The sequence below is a fragment of the Rhinoraja longicauda genome, chromosome 2 (assembly GCF_053455715.1).
Source record: "Rhinoraja longicauda isolate Sanriku21f chromosome 2, sRhiLon1.1, whole genome shotgun sequence".
NCBI classification, from domain to species: Eukaryota; Metazoa; Chordata; class Chondrichthyes; order Rajiformes; family Arhynchobatidae; genus Rhinoraja; species Rhinoraja longicauda.
The window spans coordinates 48443541-48465957 of NC_135954.1; the positions used below are offsets into that span (position 1 = coordinate 48443541).

Sequence of the window (22417 nt, forward strand, 5' to 3'; positions counted from 1 at the left end):
CATCGATAATGGCAATTTTAATGGCTTTGTGGTAGCAGTTTCAGCTGTGAATCAAGCTTTCTGCCAGAATATTAAATACAACTAGGCGAACATTTGGCTACTTAACGTTATTCACGTTATTCCCTTCATCATGTATCTGCACACTGTGGATGACTCGATTGTAATCATGTATCGTTTTTCTGTTGACTGGTTAGCATGGCACAAAAGCTTTTCACTGTATCTTGGGACGCGTGACAATAAACTAAACTCAACTCAAAACTGATTGGGAACAGTCAGTAGCAAAATACTTTGCCCTGTCTTGCAACTTTTCCAATGGCCAAACAATGTGTCAAAACTCTGGTCACTGTACATGCATTAGGCCAACAATTGCACACTTAATTTGCATGACAGAACACATATTAAAGATGGCATGTATGCTAAGAAAAATAATACGTTACTTTCTTAAAGCCAGGCCCGTGGGTGAGCGAGTTCAGTTCTCGTTCCACTTTTCCATCCCCGTCATCTGCGGCAAGCCAGCATTCAGCAGGAAAGAACCAGCACGTACCATTCAGCAGGTCCTTGACAATCACAGAGGTAACATACCAGCTCGGGGAATGACCCCCATTATTGTGCCAAACATGAACCTTCCAAATTGGACCAAGACTTTCTGGAGCACTAAGAAGAAAAAAAACTTTCATGGAACTTAAAATTGTAGTCAGACATGATTTTTATCTAAGGCTAGACCAAATGGACCTGTTGGGCCCAAACCTCTTCTACATTGGTGCAGCACCCTCTCCTCCTCCCCCCCCCCCACCTCCCCCCTCCCTCCACCCTCCCCCCTTCCCCACTCCATCCCCCTCAACCCCCCTTATCCTCCCTCCTCCCCCTCTGCCTCCCTCCCTCCCTCCCCCTCCCTCCTTAGGAGATAGATTTAAACTTTAAAATGTGAATAACTTTAAGAATATAACACCGATTGCAATGAAACTTCATCCATTAGCACCAAAGGGATGACAATGAGTAAGTTGGGCCTAAAACTATCGCGCTATCATGTACCGTTTTGGCTGTAGTTCAGGAACAAACAAACAAACAAACAAGAGTTTTAGTATATAGATGAGATTAGAGGAAGAATGACAAAACTAGGTCTCTATTTCCACCATAAATAAGGATTTGGGTATTTAAAATTTCAACAAGTTTTATAAAATACAATGAAGCAAAACATAGTTTAACAAGCAGGAAGTTCACAGAATGTATTAGTTGTAGCATATAGATTAATAATCTTAAAACAATCATGAAATGTAGTGTAGACACAAGGAACTGCAGATGTTGGAATCTTGTGTAGAATGCAAAGTGCTGGAGTAACTCAGCGGTTAGAATAATCTCTGAAGGACATGGATAAGTGATGTTTCAGATTGGGATCCTTCATCTGAAGAAGGGTTCTGACCTGAAACATCACTATCTACGTCCTCCGCAGAGATGCTGCCTGACCCGCAGAGTTACTCCAGCACTTTGTATACTATGAAATGCTGCATGCTTCCATGGTAGGATCCATCAGGGAACCATATTTTATTCTTCTTATGCCCAGTCACCTGCTGGCAGGCCAGATAGTGCTACAAATGAAGCAAACTGTGCGAACAATGAACCAAGACACTGTGAAAAATGAAGAAGCCTCATGATGTCACTTGCTGAAGAGGATCTGCTGAAAGAATCTCACAGAAAGATATAACTTTTAGAGAGAGCTGATGACTTTGAAGCTGAGATGATGTTTCTCATCGTGGGCAGATATAAACTTGATAAGCAGGCAAAGTCTCAGAATAAGGGGTTGCAAATTTAGAATGGATATGAGAAAGAATTTCCAGAAGGTCACAAATCTTAGGAATTCTCTATCCTTGGAACTGTGGAGGATGATTTACTGAATATATCCAAGGATGTGACAAACATTTGGGGACTATAGAAAATAAAGTGTTCTGGGATAAGAAGAAAGATTGACCCTGATCGATCGACTGGTGGAGTAGGGCAGGCATTTTGGCCAGCTCTGGCTCCTATCTCTGAGGTTGTTATGACATCAGTCACTGACTACATATGGGAAGCATGATAAGATAGAGATACGAGGAAGATAGCAAAGATAAATTTTATCTTCACAAGCCATGAAAAAGAGAGAGAGGGAAAGAGTGGAGGACATTTAGAAAGCTGCTATACCAAAATATGAAACATTTACTTAAAGTTCCAGGAGAATCAGAAGCAGCTAAAATAACTGTCAGGGGCATCTCAATCCCCAATTTCCTGGATCAGGCAGATGTGGTTTAAGGTAATTATATCTGGAAAACTGTGGTGTTCTTATATCAGTTAAATCATTTAGAAGTTTGCCTGGGTTGATTCATATCTTTTATACCAAAAATAATTAAAAACAAATAAATTTAAAATGTATAAGAAAGAAAGGGAAGTGATTTATGATAGTTAAAATAATTGTCATGGGGAGGATGAATAACAAGGGCATGAGCAATTCAAACAAGCTTTGTGGAGGAATATTTATTTCCATGATATTGAACTCTTTCGGCATCAATAGCAAGGCTCATTTTTGTCAGACTCAAGAAGGGTTCTGAACCGTCTGTCCATTGTCCTCAAGCAGTTTGTTTATTCCTCAGGATACCAGAATCTGCAGTTTCTTGTGTCCTCATTTAAGTATTGATACTTAGGAAATATTACTTCAGTCAACTGACTGCATTGCAGCATCAAAGGAAGAGGAAAGCAATTATTTGTTTAGGTGCTATTCTATTGTTACACTCCATCATGCGAGGCTCAGCTGCTCCCATTGGCCAATGAACTGGAGAATGTGGAGAAATTGCTTTGTAAAATTCCTTGTTTTAAAAGCACGGGAGATAATTTAAAAACATACAGGCACTAAATCAGTAAAGGACCTAAAGTCAATTACTTTAACTCAACTAATTAGACCTCAATAAAATGTTTAGTTTAGATTACTGTAACTGAAGCATATACCTCATTATAAATGTATATCTGGAATTCCTCTCAAACAATTGCTTCTCAGAGTGGTATAACTCTCTAGTTTCAGATACACCATCTTCTCCATAAAGTTTGATGTATACCTGGAAATGGTTAATTACAAGAAATTATTGATAGCAAGTATGACTGTAACTGAAGAGTAACTACAGTATTCTGAAGAACCAAATGCATATCAAATAGATCTTTTAATTCTGATAGGTCACACACATCTGGTGTATGTCAGCATTCATGGGGATAGTGACAAATTTTGATAGTGACAACTGTTTACTTGCTTTAGCCAGACAGCAATATGCATGTGTTCCCACTCCACTGGATAAAAAAGTCAAACTGGCAAAAAGTGATGATAAACACAATTATAACAGCATTATAGACAATAGACAATAGACAATAGGTGCAGGAAGAGGCCATTCGGCCCTTCGAGCCAGCACCGCCATTCAATGTGATCATGGCTGATCATTCTCAATCAGTACCCCGTTCCTGCCTTCTACCCATACCCCCTGACTCCGCTATCCTTAAGAGCTCTATCCAGCATTGTTAGAAAAATACCGATGAGCAAGGCCCTTTGTTCCAAAGTGCATGATAATCCTGTGTAAACCAAACTCTTCAATTCAAACCTTTTCCTTAATTCCTTCAAATATTTCAGAGATTTTGTTTCATAATTTATCAGGATGAGTATTTGAAAGTAATTCTTTTTTTTGTAGAGTGGTACTGTCTATTTTCTCATATCACTTCAATACTGCCATTGTCATTTTATACTGAGAGTGGTGGGTGCCTGGAACGCGCTTCCAAGCGTGGCAGTGGAGGCAGACGCAATGGTGGCATTTAAGAGGATTTTGGGTAGGTACATGGATTGGCAGGGAATGGAGGGATATGAATCACGTGCAGGCAAAGGAGAATAGTTTAACTTCGCACCATGTTCAGCGTTATATCTTGAGGGCCGGTGCTGAATTTTCTATGTTCCACGTTAAGTTAAGTATAAATACAATGATTGTAAGAAGGATGGAAAGTACCTTGGCAGTGGTTCCAGCCTTTGTCCTGAAGCCAGTTTCGACAGTGATCTCATACAGATGCTGGTCAGTGAGAGCGTTGTCTTGTAAAACAATGATTCCAGGTTTTGTCTCAAGGTAAAGGTCCTTACGTTTACACACGATAACCAGTAGAATGTAGAAGGTAAGCGCAAATAGAACTGTGATGCAAGTGACATAGCTTTCAAAGGCACTGCCAAACCAATAATACAATCATTAATCTCAACAAAAAAAAAGATTGAAATATAGACATTAGGGTTATTTTACTGTGTTGCCTGCATTAAGAACATATTTAATGCTCACTAACTTCCTGGGTCCTATTAAAGTATTTATTTATTGCAGGAAATAACGTATTTATTTATTACAGGAGTATCAAATATCAGAATAATTTTAATAAATTAAATAATCTGGGTGTAGGCTTATTTTTAATATCAGATGTGGGTTAATCAATGTCATGATCGGAAAAATAGTCAAGTAAAGGTCAAGAAAAACAACACCGAGAAACTAATAAACTTGCACATTGCTTCCTGAGATTAAAAAGGAACGATAAAGCAGAGTATTAGGGATATGGCAGCAATACTAAATGCATTTTCCATATAATGTACAATCAGTAATCAACATAGTGAATCAATATTTGGAAAATCAGTGCATTCAATATATATAATATTTACAAATGTAGCAATGAATTGCAGTTTACAATTGATATAATCTCAATTGAACAGTTCAATATTATATGATAAAAAAGTTAACAACTGCACCATTGCCAGGATATTCCTAATTTATCAATGGAGGGAACACCAACTTTACTTCAGATTTTCTAAACTGATACCATAATCCCAACGAAAGTCATCTCCAAACTACTGGACCCAAGAGTTAGCACCTCTTCTGCATTTGGATCCTCGACTTCCTGACCCCCAGACCATGATCAGTGAGGATAAGTGGCAAAACCACATTCTCAATAATTCTCCAAATGCAAGGATGCATTTTCAGCTCCTCGCTACACTCCACGAACACTCACATCAATGCAGCCAATTTCTGCTCCAGCTCCATTTACAAGTTTGCAAATGCCACCACTGCAGTGGGCCAGATCTTGAACAATGATGAGATGAACTACAGGAGGAATATGGAGCATTTATAAAATATGTCAAGATGACACCATCTCCCTCAATGTTAGCAAGATGAAGAATCTAATCATTGACTTCATAAAGTGCCCTGGGGAAAACAGCCAACATAATCAAGGGTTATTTTCATTTCAGTTACTCTCTCTTCAACCCTTTCCCACTGTGCAGAAGAGCCAAAAGCTTGAAAGCATGAACCACCAGATTTAGAAACAGCTTCTTCCTCACTGTTATCCAACTACAGATTGGTCCTCCCATAAGCCAGGGTATAGTCCAGATCTTCCAAACTACCTCATTGCACATCTTACACTTTTTCTCCGTAACTGTAATGCTATGATACTATCACACAATATTCCTCACACTGGTATTTTTCCCTTTGCACCACCTGTGTATGATTTGATTGTACTCTTGATTTGACTTCATGGCATGCAAATAAAGCTTTTCACTGTATCCATGACCACAACCCAATAATAAACCAATATAATACTTTAGTATTTGCTTGTAACAATCCAATGTTAATTATAAACATTCTATTCTCTATATATATAGAATTGATTACACCTCTAATCACGCTCCAGAGTGTGTAGATATTGAATCAATACAACCATTCTTCAGTGGTGTAACACGCACCTGATAAATATCAAGATATCAGTAAACTTGACATCTTGGATTTCGACCGGCTGATGTGCAACTGTAAATGTTGTCATGTGGTTGCAACTAATGAAAAAAAAAATAAAGTTAATATATATTTATCAAAAAGATGAAAGAAAAAAGCTTAATAGAGAAATGTAAATACATAAAACATGAACTTTAATTCACATTAATCTGGACCCGTGTGTATAACCATATAACCATATAACAACTACAGCACGGAAACAGGCCCGTTCCGCCCTACCAGTCCACGCCGACCACTCTCCCTGACCTAGTCTCATCTACCTGCTCTCAGACCATAACCCTCCAATCCCCTCCCATCCATATACCTATCCAATTTACTCTTAAATAATAAAATTGAGCCAGCCTCCACGACTTCCACCGGAAGCCCATTCCATACAGCCACCACCCTCTGAGTAAAGAAGTTACCCCTCATGTTACCCCTAAACTTTTGTCCCTCAATTCTGAAGCTATGTCCCCTTGTTGGAATCTTCCCCACTCTCAAAGGGAAAAGCCTACCCACGTCAACTGTCCGTCCCTCTCAAAAATTTAAAAACCTCTATCAAGTCCCCCCTCAACCTTCTACGCTCCAAAGAATAAAGACCCAACCTGTTCAACCTCTCTCTGTAGCTTAAGTGCTGAAATCCAGGCAACATTCTAGTAAATCTCCTCTGTACCCTCTCCATTTTGTCGACATCCTTCCTATAATTTGGCGACCAGAACTGCACACCATACTCCAGATTCGGCCTCACCAATGCCCTGTACAATTTTAACATTACATCCCAACTTCTATACTCGATGCTCTGATTTATAAAGGCAAGCATACCAAACGCCTTCTTCGCCACCCTATCCACATGAGATTCCACCTTCAGGGAACAATGCACAGTTATTCCCAGATCCCTCTGTTCCACTGCATTCCTCAATTCCCTACCATTTACCCTGTACGTCCTATTTTGATTTGTCCTACCAAAATGCAGCACCTCACACTTATCAGCATTAAACTCCATCTGCCATCTTTCAGCCCACCCTTCCAAAAGGCCCAAGTCTCTCTGTAGACTTTGAAACTCTACTTCATTATTAACTACACCACCTATCTTAGTATCATCTGCATATTTACTAATCCAATTTGCCACACCATCATCCAGATCATTAATGTAAATGACAAACAACAGTGGACCCAACACAGATCCTTGGGGTACTCCACTAGACACTGACCTCCAACCTGACATACAATTGTCAACCATTACTCTCTGGTATCTCCCATTCAGCCATTGTTGAATCCATCTTGCAACCTCACTATTAATACCCAACGATTTAACCTTCTTAATCAATCTTCCATGTGGAACCTTGTCAAATGCCTTACTGAAGTCCATATAGACAACATCCACAGCCTTGCCCTTATCAATTTCCCTGGTAACCTCTTCAAAAAATTCAAGAAGATTAGTCAAACATGACCTTCCAGGCACAAATCCATGTTGACTGTTTCTAATCAGGCCTTGTTTATCCAAATAATTATATATATTGTCCCTAAGTATCTTTTCCATTAATTTTCCCACCACAGACGTCAAACTAACAGGTCTATAATTGCTAGGTTTACTTTTAGAACCTTTTTTAAACAATGACGTTTGAAATATTTCCGTCATAGCCCCTGCTATTTCTGCACTAACTTCCCTCAATGTCCTAGGGAATATCCTATCAGGACCTGGAGACTTATCCACTTTTATATTTTTCAAAAGTGTCCGTACCTCCTCTTCTTTAATCCTCATAATTTCCATCACTACTCTACTTGTTTCGCTTACCTCACATAATTCAATATCCTTCTCCTCGGTGAATACCGAAGAAAAGAAATTGTTTAATATCTCCCCCATTTCTTCCAGCTCAGCACATAGCTGTCCACTCTGACTCTCTAATGGACCAATTTTATCCCTCACTATCCTTTTGCTATTGACATATCTGTAGAACCCCTTGGGGTTTACTTTTACATTACTTGCCAAAGCAGCCTCATATCTTTTTTTCGCTTTTCTAATTTCCTTCTTAAGATTCCTTTTACATTCTTTATATTCCTCAAGAACCTCATTTACTCCCTGCCGCTTATATTTATTGTATATCTCCCTCTTTTTCCGATTGTGTATTTTACATGATATGTTGCAGATGAAACAAAACAGCGAGAGCATTTGTGGAACTCATCCAAGATGCCTACTTCCCTTCCTCGTAATTATTATTTTCAGTGAGATTGTAAATTAATCACAATAAAAAGCATTGATTGTATTAAAAACAGTAAGGGTTCATGGCCCAGAATTACTCATATGGTTCCTGATGCAACTTCCTGAGAAAAATTGGACTCAGTGGCACAATACAGAGACAGTGACTTCCAATTATAAACAGCACTGTGTATTGAGTGGATTGAGTATATAACAAATCTTCTCTGGCATCCGTCCATCTGCAGGAGATGATGGTGCGGCTTGGCGTTGTCCTGTTTTGAGAGGGGGATTTTTCATCTGTGGTTACATTTTCTTGTGTGACTGACTAGGCTTATCCATGACAGGCAGATCCTTCCACAGTTTCCACAGGTGAGGTCGTCTCTGGTCATTGTTCTGGGAAGTCCGTGGCTGCTGTCTTTGACCATATTGCGGCGTTGGCGCCTGTGCTCCAGGGTCTTGAACCACATGCTGTCGTGATGTTTCATGCCTGCCTGGAGGTCCTTCCTCCACCTGCCACGGTCCTCAGCAGCCAGTTCCCCGTTGTCAGTGTGGATATTGAAGCTTGTCATATCCCTTTTAATTGTGTCCTTGTAGCAGAGCTTTGGTCTTCCTCTTGGTCTCCGAGCATTGGCAACCTCCCCTAAAGCACGTCTTTGGGGATACGCCCATTGTCCATCCTGTGTATATGTCCAACCCAGGGGAGGCGTTTCTGCTTGAGGATAGCAGGGATGCTAGGCATGTTGGTTAAAGAGAGGACAGATTTGTTGGTGATTTTGTCTTGCCAAGAAACTCCCAGGATGCGGCGAAGACAGCAAAAATGGAAGTTACTCAATTTCCGCTCTTGATGTTGATAGGTCGTCCAAGCTTCACTACTATAAAGTAGCGTGCTCATGATGCAGGCTTTGTAGACAAGTGACCTTGGTTTTCGTTGTGAGTTTCCTGTTCTTCCATGCCTGCTCAGTTAGTCTCCCAAAGGTGGTTGCTTTCCTATGCATGAGTTGATTTCCTCATCCAAAAACAGGCTATCAGTCACCATGGATCCCAAGTAGGAGAATTTATTGATGGATTCCAGTAAAGTGGTGTTTAGGCTGATTTGAAGGGGGAGTGGAAGAGAATGTCCATCATTTCACATTGTCTATGTTGGGTTATTTGAGGGGGCCAGCTGGGGCTGAAGTCAAACAAGTTTGGTCATACGTGATAAGCATGCATAGAATTCCCAAATTATCCCACACTTTGGTAGGAATGTGTCAAAATTCCCAATAAGATGCAGATTGTAATTTACAGGAGCAACAAACAATCTGCTGGAAGAACACAATAGGTTGAGCAGGATCTGTGGAAGGAAATGGGCAGTCGATACTTCAGGACCTTTCATCTGGACATTAAAACAAAATGAAGCAGCCCTATGCAACTAGTAGATTTGTAGAAAGTAGGAGGAATTAATAGAGACATTGATCAAGGTGAGCAGAAGTTCACAGGAGGAGGAGAGCATTAATAGAAGGGAACTGATTGGATCTAAGATCTAGAAAAAGGGTGGATAAGACAGAGTTAGAGTGTGAGAAGGGACAAGAATAGGCAGAAACACTGGGCCTACCTGTGAATCTTGGGTTGGACATAGAAACGGGTAGTATGGGGATTATCATCAGTTGGAGGCTGTGGAGCATAGAACTGAAGTGATGAGATCTCTGATGATATGGGAGTCATGGTCCAGGGGTAGGTATGAGGAAATGTACAAGAGCTGCTGGGTGCAAAGTAAAGGTCAGTCTAGCAAACCACAATGACACTGCCTTTGTCTGCAGGTTTGATGATGAGATTGGGATTGGTGCGGAGTGAGCAGAGGGCTGAATGTTCAGAGGAGTGAGGTTGGAGTAGATGAGGGGAGATGTACTGTGTCGACAGTTGGAACTGAAATGGTCTAGAGTGGGTAAAAAGCCTAAAGGGGTGTCCAAGAGGAAGAGGACTATTGGATACAGAAGAAAGGTCATCATTTGGGGGGTAAGCATACCTTGCCAAAGATATAGGCATGGAAGAAGGACTCAACATCATGTCGTTCCCGAAACTAGTTGAGTTGCTGGTGCAGAGTACAAAGGTGAGTCCTTGAAAGGACTTTGTAGAGGAATTGGAGATAAGAAACTGCAGATGCTAGTCCAGCAGAAAGGCCCCGATCCAAGTATTGACTGTCCTTTTCCCTCCATAGATTCTACTCAACCCGCTGAATACCTCCAGCCGATTGAATGTTGATCCAGATTTCATCATTTGCAGTCTCTTGTGTGTTGTATTTTAAAGGACATATTTTTGCAAAAGGTGAAATAGAATGCGAACACAAGAAAATGCAAATGCTGGAATCTTGAGCAAAACAGAATGCTGGAGAAACTCAGTGGGTCAGGCAGCGTCTAAGGGAATGGACAAACTGAAGAAGGGTCCCGACCTGAGATGTCATCTGCCCATTCCCTCCTCAAATGATATGACAAATTGCGAAGACTAATCTTACCTGCAGTTTATTTTCTGTGAGTCTGATTCCTGCTGGGGTGAACAGCCATCAGATTTCCACTCGTAGATGTCATCCCAGTACAAGCATTGAGTCCACTGGATACTCAAAGTGTAACTCACGTTGTTGGAAAGATAATTATTTTTTGGTTTTCTATTATAATTTGCATCCAAGAGACCAAGATAATATATGCCTGTACCTGGAGTAAACAATAATGGAAAATTGATCACCAAAGTTAAATGATAATAGCAGTCTTTACGTCTTAGTTTTGTTAATCATGTTATTTTAGTCAATTTCAATACACTAATCAACCATGAAATTTGTGCTGGACAGAATCCCATAGTTTCATATCCAACAAATAGCATAGCCAAGCTCAAAATCAAACAGGCAATGTGTGTCTTTGTAAGCACATCAACAATGATACCTTCCAAATTATTCAACAACAATTATCTAGCAAGACCATTAAAGCAAACTTTATAAATCTCATAGAAACCAGTGGACAGGACAAACTGTCTCTTTCTGGATTCCTAAAGTATTGCAAATATAAACTAGGCCTTCTTTATTGCTGTTGTGTCATTTTCCACAAAACCTTACTTTAAGAAGAAAATAGTTTTGTTAACGAGAAGAGTTTAAAACGCAAGAAAACTATTTTACACACCACTTGCATCTAATTTGTATTTCTTAGTACCTGCATCTTTTCAACATGATTTAAATATTAAAAGTGACAAACCCAAAGGCGATGATGTTGGAATAAATAACCGGATTGCATCTCCAGTCCAGTGATGGACTTGTTTTAAGTTATATTTACTTGGAGTTGGCTCTTTATTTGACCTAAAAATAGATAAAATTAAAACGTTACATCAAAACAAAAGTAAAATAGGTAATTTGTAGGAAGGAACTGCAGATGCTGGTTTTAACCAAAGACAAATACAAAAAGCTGGAGTAACTCAGCAGGACAGGCAGCATCTCTGGAGCGAAGGAATGGGTGATGTTTTGGGTCAAAGGGTGCCTGTCCCGCTGAGTCACTCCAGCTTTTTGTGTCTATCTTTAAAATAAGTAATTTGTTCTGTTCTGTCGTTAAAAAAGCTGATGAGAGCAAACCCCACGATCTTCCCTACGACATGGGCAATAGGCATATGGAAATGTGCAGGAAGAAACTGCAGATGCTGATTTATACCAAAGATAGATTCAAAAGGCTGGAGTAACTCAGAGGGCCAGGCAGCATCCCTGGAGAAAAGGAATAGGTGACGTTTAAGGTTGAGACCTTTCTTCAGAATCTCGACCCAAAACGTCATCTTTTCCTTTTCTCCAGGCATATGGGAATGACCTCCAAGCTCCTTTTTAAGGCACATACTAAGCTGGTTTAGGCATAAATATCTGCTTCATTATTGACCAACATTTTGGAATTCCACAACAAAAAAATACTGAAAGCTTCCAGCAGCTCTGCTGCAGCGATTCAGACAGGTTTTTCACCAAACTCCCAAAAGTATGGGGTTGTACAACAAATATTGGCCTTGCCAACAGTGCCCACATCCAAAAACTGTAAACTGTTTCATACCTCACTAGCAGCATGACGGGAAACACCTCCTGGTTAGATCTGATGAAATTCACACTGAGCTGTAGAGCCTGCTGCAGGTTCGCAGGTGTCACTGGAAAGATATGGACATTCATCTGGGTTCGATTGAGGACGTGAACCTTAAACTGTTCCTGCTGAAAATCAAGAATCAAAATAGTTAGCAGACGTACATTCTGAAACATCAGATTGCTTTGAAAGATGGTTGTAAATTGTATTCTTGTTGGTAAACACATCGACATTCAATAAAGGTGAACCCTTTTTTCCCTAAGCTCATTCAGCCTTTTTTCAGTGCAGTTGAGGAATGAGCAGAAGATGCCACCTTCAATCCACCTCCTGGATGAGTTAACTGACCTTGGACGACTGGTAATTGGTTTTGATGTTTTAGGATTAGGACATGAACATGTTTAGAACATGGAGAGTTTGTGGCCCACTGTAAAATAACCACTGAGGCATACCTGTATCCAAAGCCAGACATGGCTAAGGGACTGATACTCAGTTGATTAAACAACAATATTTAAACACGAGAGGTTATTCATGATTATTCACCCCATTCATGCTCCCTGTACTTAGTGAAATAATACACTGGAAGAAGGCAAAACATCTTCACAAGTGATAACATTGGTGAGAACAGTAAGGTCATGAGGTCATAGGTGATAGGGGTAGAATTAGGTCATCGGCCCATCAAGTCTTTTCCGCCATTCAATCGTGGCTGATCTATCTCTCCCTCCTAACCCCATTCTCCTGCCTTCTCCCCATAACCTCTGACACCTGTATTAATCAAAAATCTATCTATCTCCGCCTTAAAAATATCCATTGAGTATGCCATCAATTAAAGTTCCGTGGTCTAATGAGTGAAGGGTTGTGAACATTTTACTATAGAAAACAGATTGGAAAGACTAAAATTTCAGGACAGTAAGTTGATCTTACGAGGAAAGACTGGTTTCATATGAGGAAAGACTGGTTTCATATGAGGAAAGACTGGTTTCATATGAGGAAAGACTGGATAGACTGGGCTTGTACTCGCTGGAATTTAGAAGACTGAGGGGGGATCTTATAGAAACATATAAAATTCTTAAGGGGTTGAAGAGGCTAGATGCGGGAAGATTGTTCCCGATGTTGGGGGAGTCCAGAACCAGGGGTCACAGCTTAAGGATAAGGGGGAAGTCTTTTAGGACCGAGATGAGAAAACATTTCTTTACACAGAGAGTGGTGAGTCTGTGGAATTCTCTGCCACAGAAGGTAGTTGAGGCCAGTTCATTGGCTATATTTAAGAGGGAGTTAGATGTGGCCCTTTTTGCTAAAGGGATCAGGGGGTATGGAGAGAAGGCAGGTACAGGCTACTGAGCTGGATGATCAGCCATGATCATATTGAATGGCGGTGCAGGCTCGAAGGGCCGAATGGCCTACTCCTGCACCTATTTTCTATGTTTCTATGATCCTGCAATCCCTGACAAGTTGCAACATTTAACAACATTTAAGAGACATCTGGACAGATACTTAATTGAGTAAGGCACGGAGATGGATATGGAATTAATGCACATATAGGTTGTAGAGATAGGCATGTTGGTTGGCATAGATGCAATAGGCCAAAGGGCCTGTTTCCATGCTGTCCAACTCTGTGACTCTAATGTAAAATAGCAATTTATTTATTGTACCAGAAGTTACCATGTACTTGCTAAACAACATGGTTATAGTTTTCAGGAGAGGACTAAAGGAACAAAAAAGAATAAAGGGCAATGAAAAAAAGGTTTAAAAAAATGACAAGGTTTAAATATCTAGCTTAGAAATATATAATTGCTCCGTCATTGCTGTTGGGTCCAAATCCTGGAATTCCCTACTCAATAGCACTATGGGGCACCTTCACAAACATAATTGCAATGGGTTACGAAAGAAGCTGACCATAATCTTCTCAAGGGCAGTTAGATCATTGCTGGCAATGCTCAGAGCCCCGAAAATGAATGTTGAAAAGAATTGAGGGTGGCTGCAACTTCTTTCAGGTTCAAATTGAAAAACACTGAAACTTTATACTCGTTAATATCAATAATGTGGATTTCTAACATTACTTGGCCTCAATGAAACTTACAGTCGAGTCTTTCCTTTGAAACTCAATTAGAACTGGTGTACTGAGCCCTTTCACTTCAACTTTTCTTCTGTTAGTGCAATTATACAGTGTGAGGTCAGCAACATCACCATTAATCTACAAGGAGACAAAATAACACCAACTGAACTAAATGGTTAAACAGTTGTAATTGATATCATTTGTTTACACACACATTTAAGAAATGTTATTTGCAGTCAGAGCTATTCACAATTAAATTCTGAGAGAAAAGAGAGAGTTGATATTTTCCTCCCACTGCACCTCTATATATAATTTACGCTAAATATTTATAATTTATGAAAGCTGGAAAGGGTGCATAGAATACTTACGAAGATGTTGCTAGGACCTGAGGCCCTGAGCAGAAGTTGTTGGCCAGTCTAGGGGGTTATCCTTGGACAGTGGAAGGCTGAGGGATGATTTTATAAAGGTGTATAAAATCATTAAAAGGAATAGATAGGGTGAATTCACAGACTCGTTCTCCCAGGGTAAGGTAATCGAACACAGAGAACACATGTTTAAGGTGAGATGGGAAAGATTTAACAGAAATCCGAGGGGCAACTTTTTCAAATGGAGGGTTGTGGGTATATGGAACAAGCTGCCAGAGGAGGTAGTTGAGGCAGGTGCAATGACAGCATTTAAAAGACTTTTGGACAGGTACATGAATAGGAAAAGTTTATGAGCCAGTGGGCCAATTGCAAATAAATGGAACCAAGCTTTGTCAACATTGGTTGACATGAACAAGTTGGCCAAAAGGCCTGTTTCCATGCTATGACTATCTCTTCTCTCATTTCAACCTTTAGACCTGTAACAGCACAGCGATAAGCCAAGATGATTGATCTATCCTTCCTCTATGGTGGAACTCAGAACATTTCAGAGGTTTAACAAGGATTTTGTAAAGCTGCATTTCCTATTCAGAAAAAGCTTAGTTGTTAGTTTAGTTTAGAGATACAGCATGGAAACAGGCCCTTCGGCCACCTAGTCCACACCGACCAGCGATCCCCGTACATTAGCACTATCCTACACACTAGGGACAATTCATCATTTTTACCAAAGCCAATTATCCTACAAACCCTGGCACTGTAAGGCAGCAACTCTACCGCTGTGCCAATGTACTACCCCTTGGATCATGAGTTATTTCCGTCTCATCTCATGTGGCTTCCATGGCTATCCATAATAGTCCTAATTAGCTTCTAACTAATCTTAACCATTTTCAAAATGTAACTGTTACAAAAACCACACTCAGATCAAAGTACCATAGTTCTGTTGCATCAACTCACCTCCATTGGGGACTTTCCCCAAGCATATGGATTCTTTTTGAAGCTGATCAAATGGCTGATGATGCAACTCTTACTTTCACCAGTTCTTGCAGCAATCTCTTTATCCAGAAAGTCAGGAAGGAAAAACTTGGCCGAATGTGTACTTTGCACTGTGTTCAGAAAGCCATGGTTTTGAGAGGTCTGGAGCTCCATTACATTTGTGTTCACATAAAACTGTGATTGATTGCTGATGAGCACATAATGCTGAAACAGATGAATATTACGATTAATTTGTAGATGACACTAAAGTGGGTGGTATCGTAGATAGTGAAGATTGTAATAAAAAATTGCAGCAGCATCTTAATCTGTGGATTAAGGAACATCGGAGCAGATCTCAATCAGCTGGGTTGAGGAATGGTTAGTGGAGTTTAATGTAGATGAGTATAAGAAAATAACTGCAGATGCTGGTACAAATCGATTTATTCACAAAATGCTGGAGTAACTCAGCAGGTCAGGCAGCATCTCGGGAGAGAAGGAATGGGTGACGTTTCGGGTCGAGACCCTTCTTCAGACTGATGTCAGGGGGGGCGGGACAAAGGAAGGATATAGGTGGAGACAGGAAGATAGAGGGAGATCTGGGAAGGAGGAGGGGAAGGGAGGGGGAGTTAAAGTGCTGGGCCACCGGGACAAAACTGATCTCCCGGTGGCCCAGCACTTTAACTCCCCCTCCCATTCCCAGTCTGACCTCTCTGTCATGGGCCTCATCCAGTGCCATAGTGAGGCCCGCCGGAAATTGGAGGAGCAGCACCTCATATTTCGCCTGGGCAGTTTGCAGCCCGGTGGTATGAACGTCGACTTCTCCAACTTCAGATAGCTCCTCTGTCCCTCCCTTCCCCTCCTCCTTCCCAGATCTCCCTCTATCTTCCTGTCTCCACCTATATCCTTCCTTTGTCCCGCCCCCCTGACATCAGTCTGAAGAAGGGTCTCGACCCGAAACGTCACCCATTCCTTCTCTCCCGAGATGCTGCCTGACCTGCTGAGTTACTCCAGCATTTTGTGAATAAATTAATGAAGATGAGTGCAGGGTGTTGCATTTTGGAAAGTCAAACCAGGGCAGTACCTTCACAGTGAATGGCAGGGTCCTGGGGAATAACTTCATAGGTTCATAAGTCATAGGAGCAGAATCAGCCCATTCAGCCCATCGTGTCTACTCTGCCATTCAATTCTGGCTGATCCATCTTTCCCTCTCAAACCCATTCTCCTGCCTTCTCCCAATAACCTTTGACACCATTACTAATCAGGAATCTGTCAATCTCCATTTAAAAAATACCTAGTGGCTCAGCCTCCACAGCCATCTGTGGCAATGAATTCCACAGATTCACCACCTTCTAACTAAAAAAAATCCTATTCATCTCCTTTCTAAAGGTACGTCCTTTTATTCTGAGTCTGTGCCCTCTGGTCCTAGACTCTCCCACTAGCAGAAACATCTTCTCCACATCCACTCTCTCCAGTAAGTTTCAATAAGGTCCCCCCTCATCCTTCTAAATTCCAGCATCTACAGGCCCTGTGCCGTCAAACACTCATCATCCGTTAACCCAATCATTCCCCGGATTATTCCCATAAATTACCCTTGGACCCTCTCCAACGCCAGCACATCCCTCCTCAGATATGGGGCCCAAAACTCATCACAATACTCCAAATGTGGTCTGACCAGGGCCTCAGCATTACATCCCTGTTTTTATATTCTAGTTCTCATGAAATAAATACTACCATTGTACCATTACTACCAATTCAACTTGCAAATTAACCTTTTGGGAATTCTGTATCAGCACTCCCAAATCCCTTTGCACCTTTGAATTCTGAATCCTCTCCCCACTTTACATCTTTATTCCTATTACTCAAGTGCATGAATGTTGTCGAGCAGAGGGATATAGGAGTGTGGGTTCCTGAAAGAGGCATCACAGGTAAATAGAGAAGTCAAGAAAACTTTAGGTACATTGGCCTTCATCAGTCAGGGTACTAAGTATAGAAGTTGGAATGTTATGTTATAGTTATTCAGGATGTTGGTGAGACTGCACTATGTTCATTTTGATCACCCAGCTATAGGAAGGATGTTGTTAACCAAAGGGTGCAGAAAAGATTTATGAGGATGTTGTCAGGACTTGAGGACCCGAGCTATAGGGAGAGGTTGGGCAAGCTAGGACTTTATTCCATGGTGTGTTGTATTCTGAGGAGTGATCTTAGGTGTATAAGATCATGAGGCAAATAGATAGGGTGAGTGCGCAGAATCTACTATCCGGATCAGGGAATCAAGAAACAGGGGACTTGGGTTTAAGGTGAGAGGGGAAAGATTTAATAGGAACCTGAGAGTAGTGAGTACATGTATTGGAAAAGTTGAGAGGGATATGAGCCAAACGTGGGATTAGAGTAGATGGTCGGCATGGGGAAGTTGGGCCGAAGGGCCTGTTTTCATGCTGTATAGCTATGATTCTCAGAGATGGAGATATTCTTTCATTCTGGATTTGCATCAGTTAGTACAGCTTAAAATAAATTTTAAAATTTGCTGGAAAACCAGCAAAATTGACTGCTTTATGTCTGATATGGCTACCCCTAAAATTAGTGAGATAGAATACAGGCATCATATTAGCATCAGGGCTGTTGGGAATCTGTTCCATTAAGAGCCTACTCGGATTAGGGAAAATATCTTTTATCACTGTGAAGCCAGCTTAAACGTGGAACACTGCAGGGGCAAGGAGTCACCTGTCTTGGTCTTTTGACAGATAGTTACATTATGGAGTTAGCAGTTTGGATGTGCAAATGATTTTGGAAGCCAGCTTGAAAAGTTCCGTTCGGTTATACACATCATCACGTTTTTTTGCCTTTGGACTATAAAAATGCCATTTCTATTGTGTAAAGGTATCAAACTTCCATATTTTTAATCTGCGTCCTGCATGTGTACAGGGAACATCAGCATGTAGCTACTGGGCATAAAATGTGACAAAACATAACTCCATTTGAAAATTAATCTTGCTCGCAATGTGCGTGCCAGAACACGTATATCTTAGCCAAGTGATTGAGGACTGTTTGGTAGAATTCTAATGGTCTTCCCTCCACTAATTCTGCTGGTTCCTGACTTCCACTCTGATCGCAACATCCAACATCGTGTTGTCCAATTCTATCCTTCACCCCTGGGCAATGTCCAACATGACACTTCCTCATCCATCACCCATCACCCAGGATTGACCGGAAGCATGGAATCCACAGTTAAGATGCATGGGATCCACGGTGACTTGGTTGTTTGGATTCAGAACTGGCTCAGAGAGGACTGAGGGTTGTGGTGGAAGGGTGCTACTCTAGCTGGGTGTCTGTGATTAGTAGAGTTCCTCAAGGATCTGAGCTGGGACTTCTGTTGTTTGTGACATATATGGGCTGGTTAGTAAGCTTGAGATGTGGACACTGAGGAAGGCTGTCAAAGGATACAATGGGCTATAAATCAGCTTCATAAAAAGGTGGAAAAATGGCAGATTGAGTTCAATCAGAACAAGTAGGCGGTGTTTTACTTTGGTGGTTCAATGTAAGTATACAGTTAACAGCAAGAGACTAACAGCATTGATGTGCAGAGCGATTTTGGGGTCCATGTCTACAACTTCCTGAAAGTAGCAACACGTAGATAAGAAGGATAAAGAAGGTATATGGAATGATTGGCTTCATTGGGCAGGGCATTGAGCACAAGAGTCAGAAAGTAATATTGTGGCTTTATAAAACTTTGCTTGGACTGCATTTGGAGCATTATGTGCAATTTTGATCGCCGCATTACAGCAAAGATGTGGAGGCTTCGGAGAGCGCGCAGAAGATGGTTACCAGCATGCTGCCTAGATTAGAGGATATTAACTGAAATAAGAGCCTGGAGAAACTTGGATTGTTTTCTTTGGAGTGTTAGAGGTTCAGGTTGGAATTTATAAAATTAGAAGGGTCCTAGATAGGGTACAGTCAGAACCTTTTACCCAGGGAAAAATGTCAAATATGAGAGGGCATTGCTTTAAGATCAGAGGAGGAAAGTATGAAAAAAGATGTGTAGGGCAAGTTGTTTTACACTAAGAGTGATGGATGTCTGGAATGCACTGCTAAGGGTGATCGTGGAAGCAGACACAATAATGGTATTTAAGAAACATTTAGACAGGCAGAGAATGGAGGGATGTGGATCATGTGCAGGTAGAGATTAGTTTAGTGTGACATCATGTTCAGCACAGACAGCTTGGGCTGAAGGGCCTGTTTCTGTGCTGTACTGTTCCATGTTATATTCTATGTTAGGAGGGATATGGACCTGCTGCAGGCAAGTGGGATGAGCTAGGTTTGGCAATTTGGACTGCATGGATGAGTTGGGCCGAAGGTCTGTTTCCGTGCTGCATAACTCCATGACTGTAATAAATGTAAACATGGATTAAACCTGACACTATAGAATAATTGCCTCAGTGGGAATCATTAAATAAATTCAATGGTACTTTATTGTCACATGTACCTAGGTATAGTGAAATTCATTTTTGCATACAGTCCAGTAAAAATCTTACCATACATAGCCACAACCATACCAAGTACAAGAGTGAAGGAATAGTAGATTACACTGTGACAGTGCATAAGGTTTGTATGTAATATATGAGACAACATAAGTGCAAATATTTACTTTGAGGGTTCAATCCATATTCCATTATCATTGTATGATTACATAAATTGAATATTCAGATGCTTACTTTGAAGGAGCACATGAAAGTATTTGTTCTTAGTAACTCTTGATATCCCTGATTATAAAATTGAACTTTGTAGAACTATAGAGAATATGCCACATAAGAAGACGATTTGTATTTTCTTACCAATAATAGCTCAGTTGTCACTTTGAGACCGTCGAGAAACAGGTTCTTTGAATTTACTGTTCTGTTATCAGACACTTCCATCACATCAGCAACCAGATGAACCATTTTCTTCACTAATTCGGCATGCAGTCTGAAATCCCCAGATTCATTAAAAAGTTTAACCATCTCCTTAACTGTTCTTGTTACAGTCAGAGCACTTTCTGAAGTAACCTATCATAAGTCAAAAGGAATTGGTTTTTTTAACTGAAAAATTAACAATTTCCACATCATATCTGACAGGGCTTTAAGGTAATATATCATGCCTTGCACACAAGTCAACGTTTTTATTTGGTGATAAATAATTTCTGACTATTCTAATGAATAATTGACGATGGGAAAAAGTGTTTTTAAAAAATCGATATGGCATTTCAATCTAGAAATTAATCAATGTCTGGATAGCCAATTGTTATTGTAATTCAATTCTCCCAAAACATCACTGCAGAAAAATAACAAGCAGTAAACAATTTGAGTCTTAGAGTCATAGATTCAGAGAGTCAGGCAGCATGGAAACAACTTCGGCCCAACTTGCCAATGTCATCCAAAATGTCCCATCTACACTAGTTCCACTTGCCCACGTTTTGCCCAGAACCCTCTTAACCTTTCCTATCCATGTGCCTGTCCAAACATCTTTTAAGTGTTGGTCGAGTAACTGCCTCAACTACCTCCTCTGGCAGCATGTTCCATATTCCCACCATCCTCTGTGGGAAAAGGTTCTAATAACTCCCTTTGGTTGCTAATAACTCTTTCCCCTCTCAACTTCAATCTATGTCCTCTGGTTCTTGATTCCCCTACCCTGGCTAAAAGACTGTGCATTCCCTCTATCTATTCCTCTCATGATCTTACACACCTCTATAAGATTACCCCTCATCCACTTGCCCTCCATGGAATATGGTCCCAGCCTGCCCAATTGCCCAGTGGTCAGGCTCTTAATTCTTCTTGATCAATATTCTACTTTTTTTTAATGAGATGCAAGTTTCTTTACCTCATTGGTCACATTAATAAGGTCTTGCAAGGCAGAGACAGTTCCCATCAGCTCCCTCTGTAACAAACAATGATAATCAAGTTCACACAAAAGGTCATCATAGAAAACCGAAAACTCAACTGTTGTGGTGGGCCGAGCCACTTCGGTATCGAACCGTCGTTTGTCAGGCTCAAACTCCCATGTGGACCGGGAGTGATCTGGGCCGACCAATCACGCGGTTAGGGGTGTGGCCGTCGTGTGCCAGGAGAACAAAGGACATGGCAGTTGGGATTTGAACTTGGGCACGCGCGGGTGAGCGACGGGGGCTGTATTCGGTCAATGATTAAATAACGCGTGGACCTCCACACTGTTATCCTTAGCTACAATAGCTGTCCACTTAGTTTTTACAGAAAAGGATAATTAGCAAGGCATGAATAAACTATCAACTGTTTTTTGCCAATTTTATAAATCTTTTTCTAACTGTTTCACTTGTCATAAGAACATAAGAAATGTAATTGGGAGTCAGTGATGAAGACCAACGTGGCAAAAGCCTTCTTCACCAACCTATCCGCCTGTGACTTCAGGTCCTTAACTATGCTGACTGCTGTCCTGATGCAGCATGAAGTGTTGATGGAGTCAGTAAGGGGGTGCGGGTGGAGGTGGAGATTGAGGGGTGGGAAGGCTGCTTTGTGGAATGTATTGAGCTGCATTCACAACTTCCCACAATTTCTTGCTGTCTTTCAATGTAGTTCGCAATGTTGACTAAATTATCAGTATGTGTGAAAAATGTTTCAAAGAAGTGGCAATAGCAGAAGTGATACAGTTAAGGCTTAATATCATTCCAGAAAACACATGCCTATGTGAACCATACCTGATTAGATGTAGGTAGGTTGCAGAGAGCAGTGATTAAAGCATTTCTGGTTTGTTTCTGTAAATCTTGCCTGGCACTCCCCTTTTTATAAAGTCGATGGAGCACCCTGGTCAATAACAGAATGTTATTTTTGGTTTCTTTTTGATTACCTAACAAAATTAGAGTTGAAAGATTCTGAAGCGCCTGGATGTACCTGAATATGAGAAGAAAAGATTAGCATTACTTCGGGAGTTCCTCATGAAGTACAGAAAACTCAGTTTATTTCTTCAAT

General features: G+C 40.8%; 1 protein-coding gene across 1 annotated transcript in view; it reads right to left on the minus strand.

Moving 5' to 3' along the window:
• pkd1l1 (polycystin 1 like 1, transient receptor potential channel interacting) overlaps positions 1-22417 on the minus strand; it is a 98413-nt gene that overhangs the window by 47186 nt on the left and 28810 nt on the right. The window contains exons 17-28 of the mRNA XM_078422438.1: positions 22147-22339; positions 21297-21353; positions 20276-20485; positions 15429-15671; positions 14137-14250; positions 12036-12187; positions 11208-11308; positions 10481-10676; positions 5771-5857; positions 4008-4215; positions 2974-3080; positions 438-654 (exon numbers count right to left, since the gene is read on the minus strand). Coding sequence (XP_078278564.1) covers positions 438-654; positions 2974-3080; positions 4008-4215; positions 5771-5857; positions 10481-10676; positions 11208-11308; positions 12036-12187; positions 14137-14250; positions 15429-15671; positions 20276-20485; positions 21297-21353; positions 22147-22339 — 1885 coding nt within the window. The remainder of the gene's footprint in view (positions 1-437; positions 655-2973; positions 3081-4007; positions 4216-5770; positions 5858-10480; positions 10677-11207; positions 11309-12035; positions 12188-14136; positions 14251-15428; positions 15672-20275; positions 20486-21296; positions 21354-22146; positions 22340-22417) is intronic.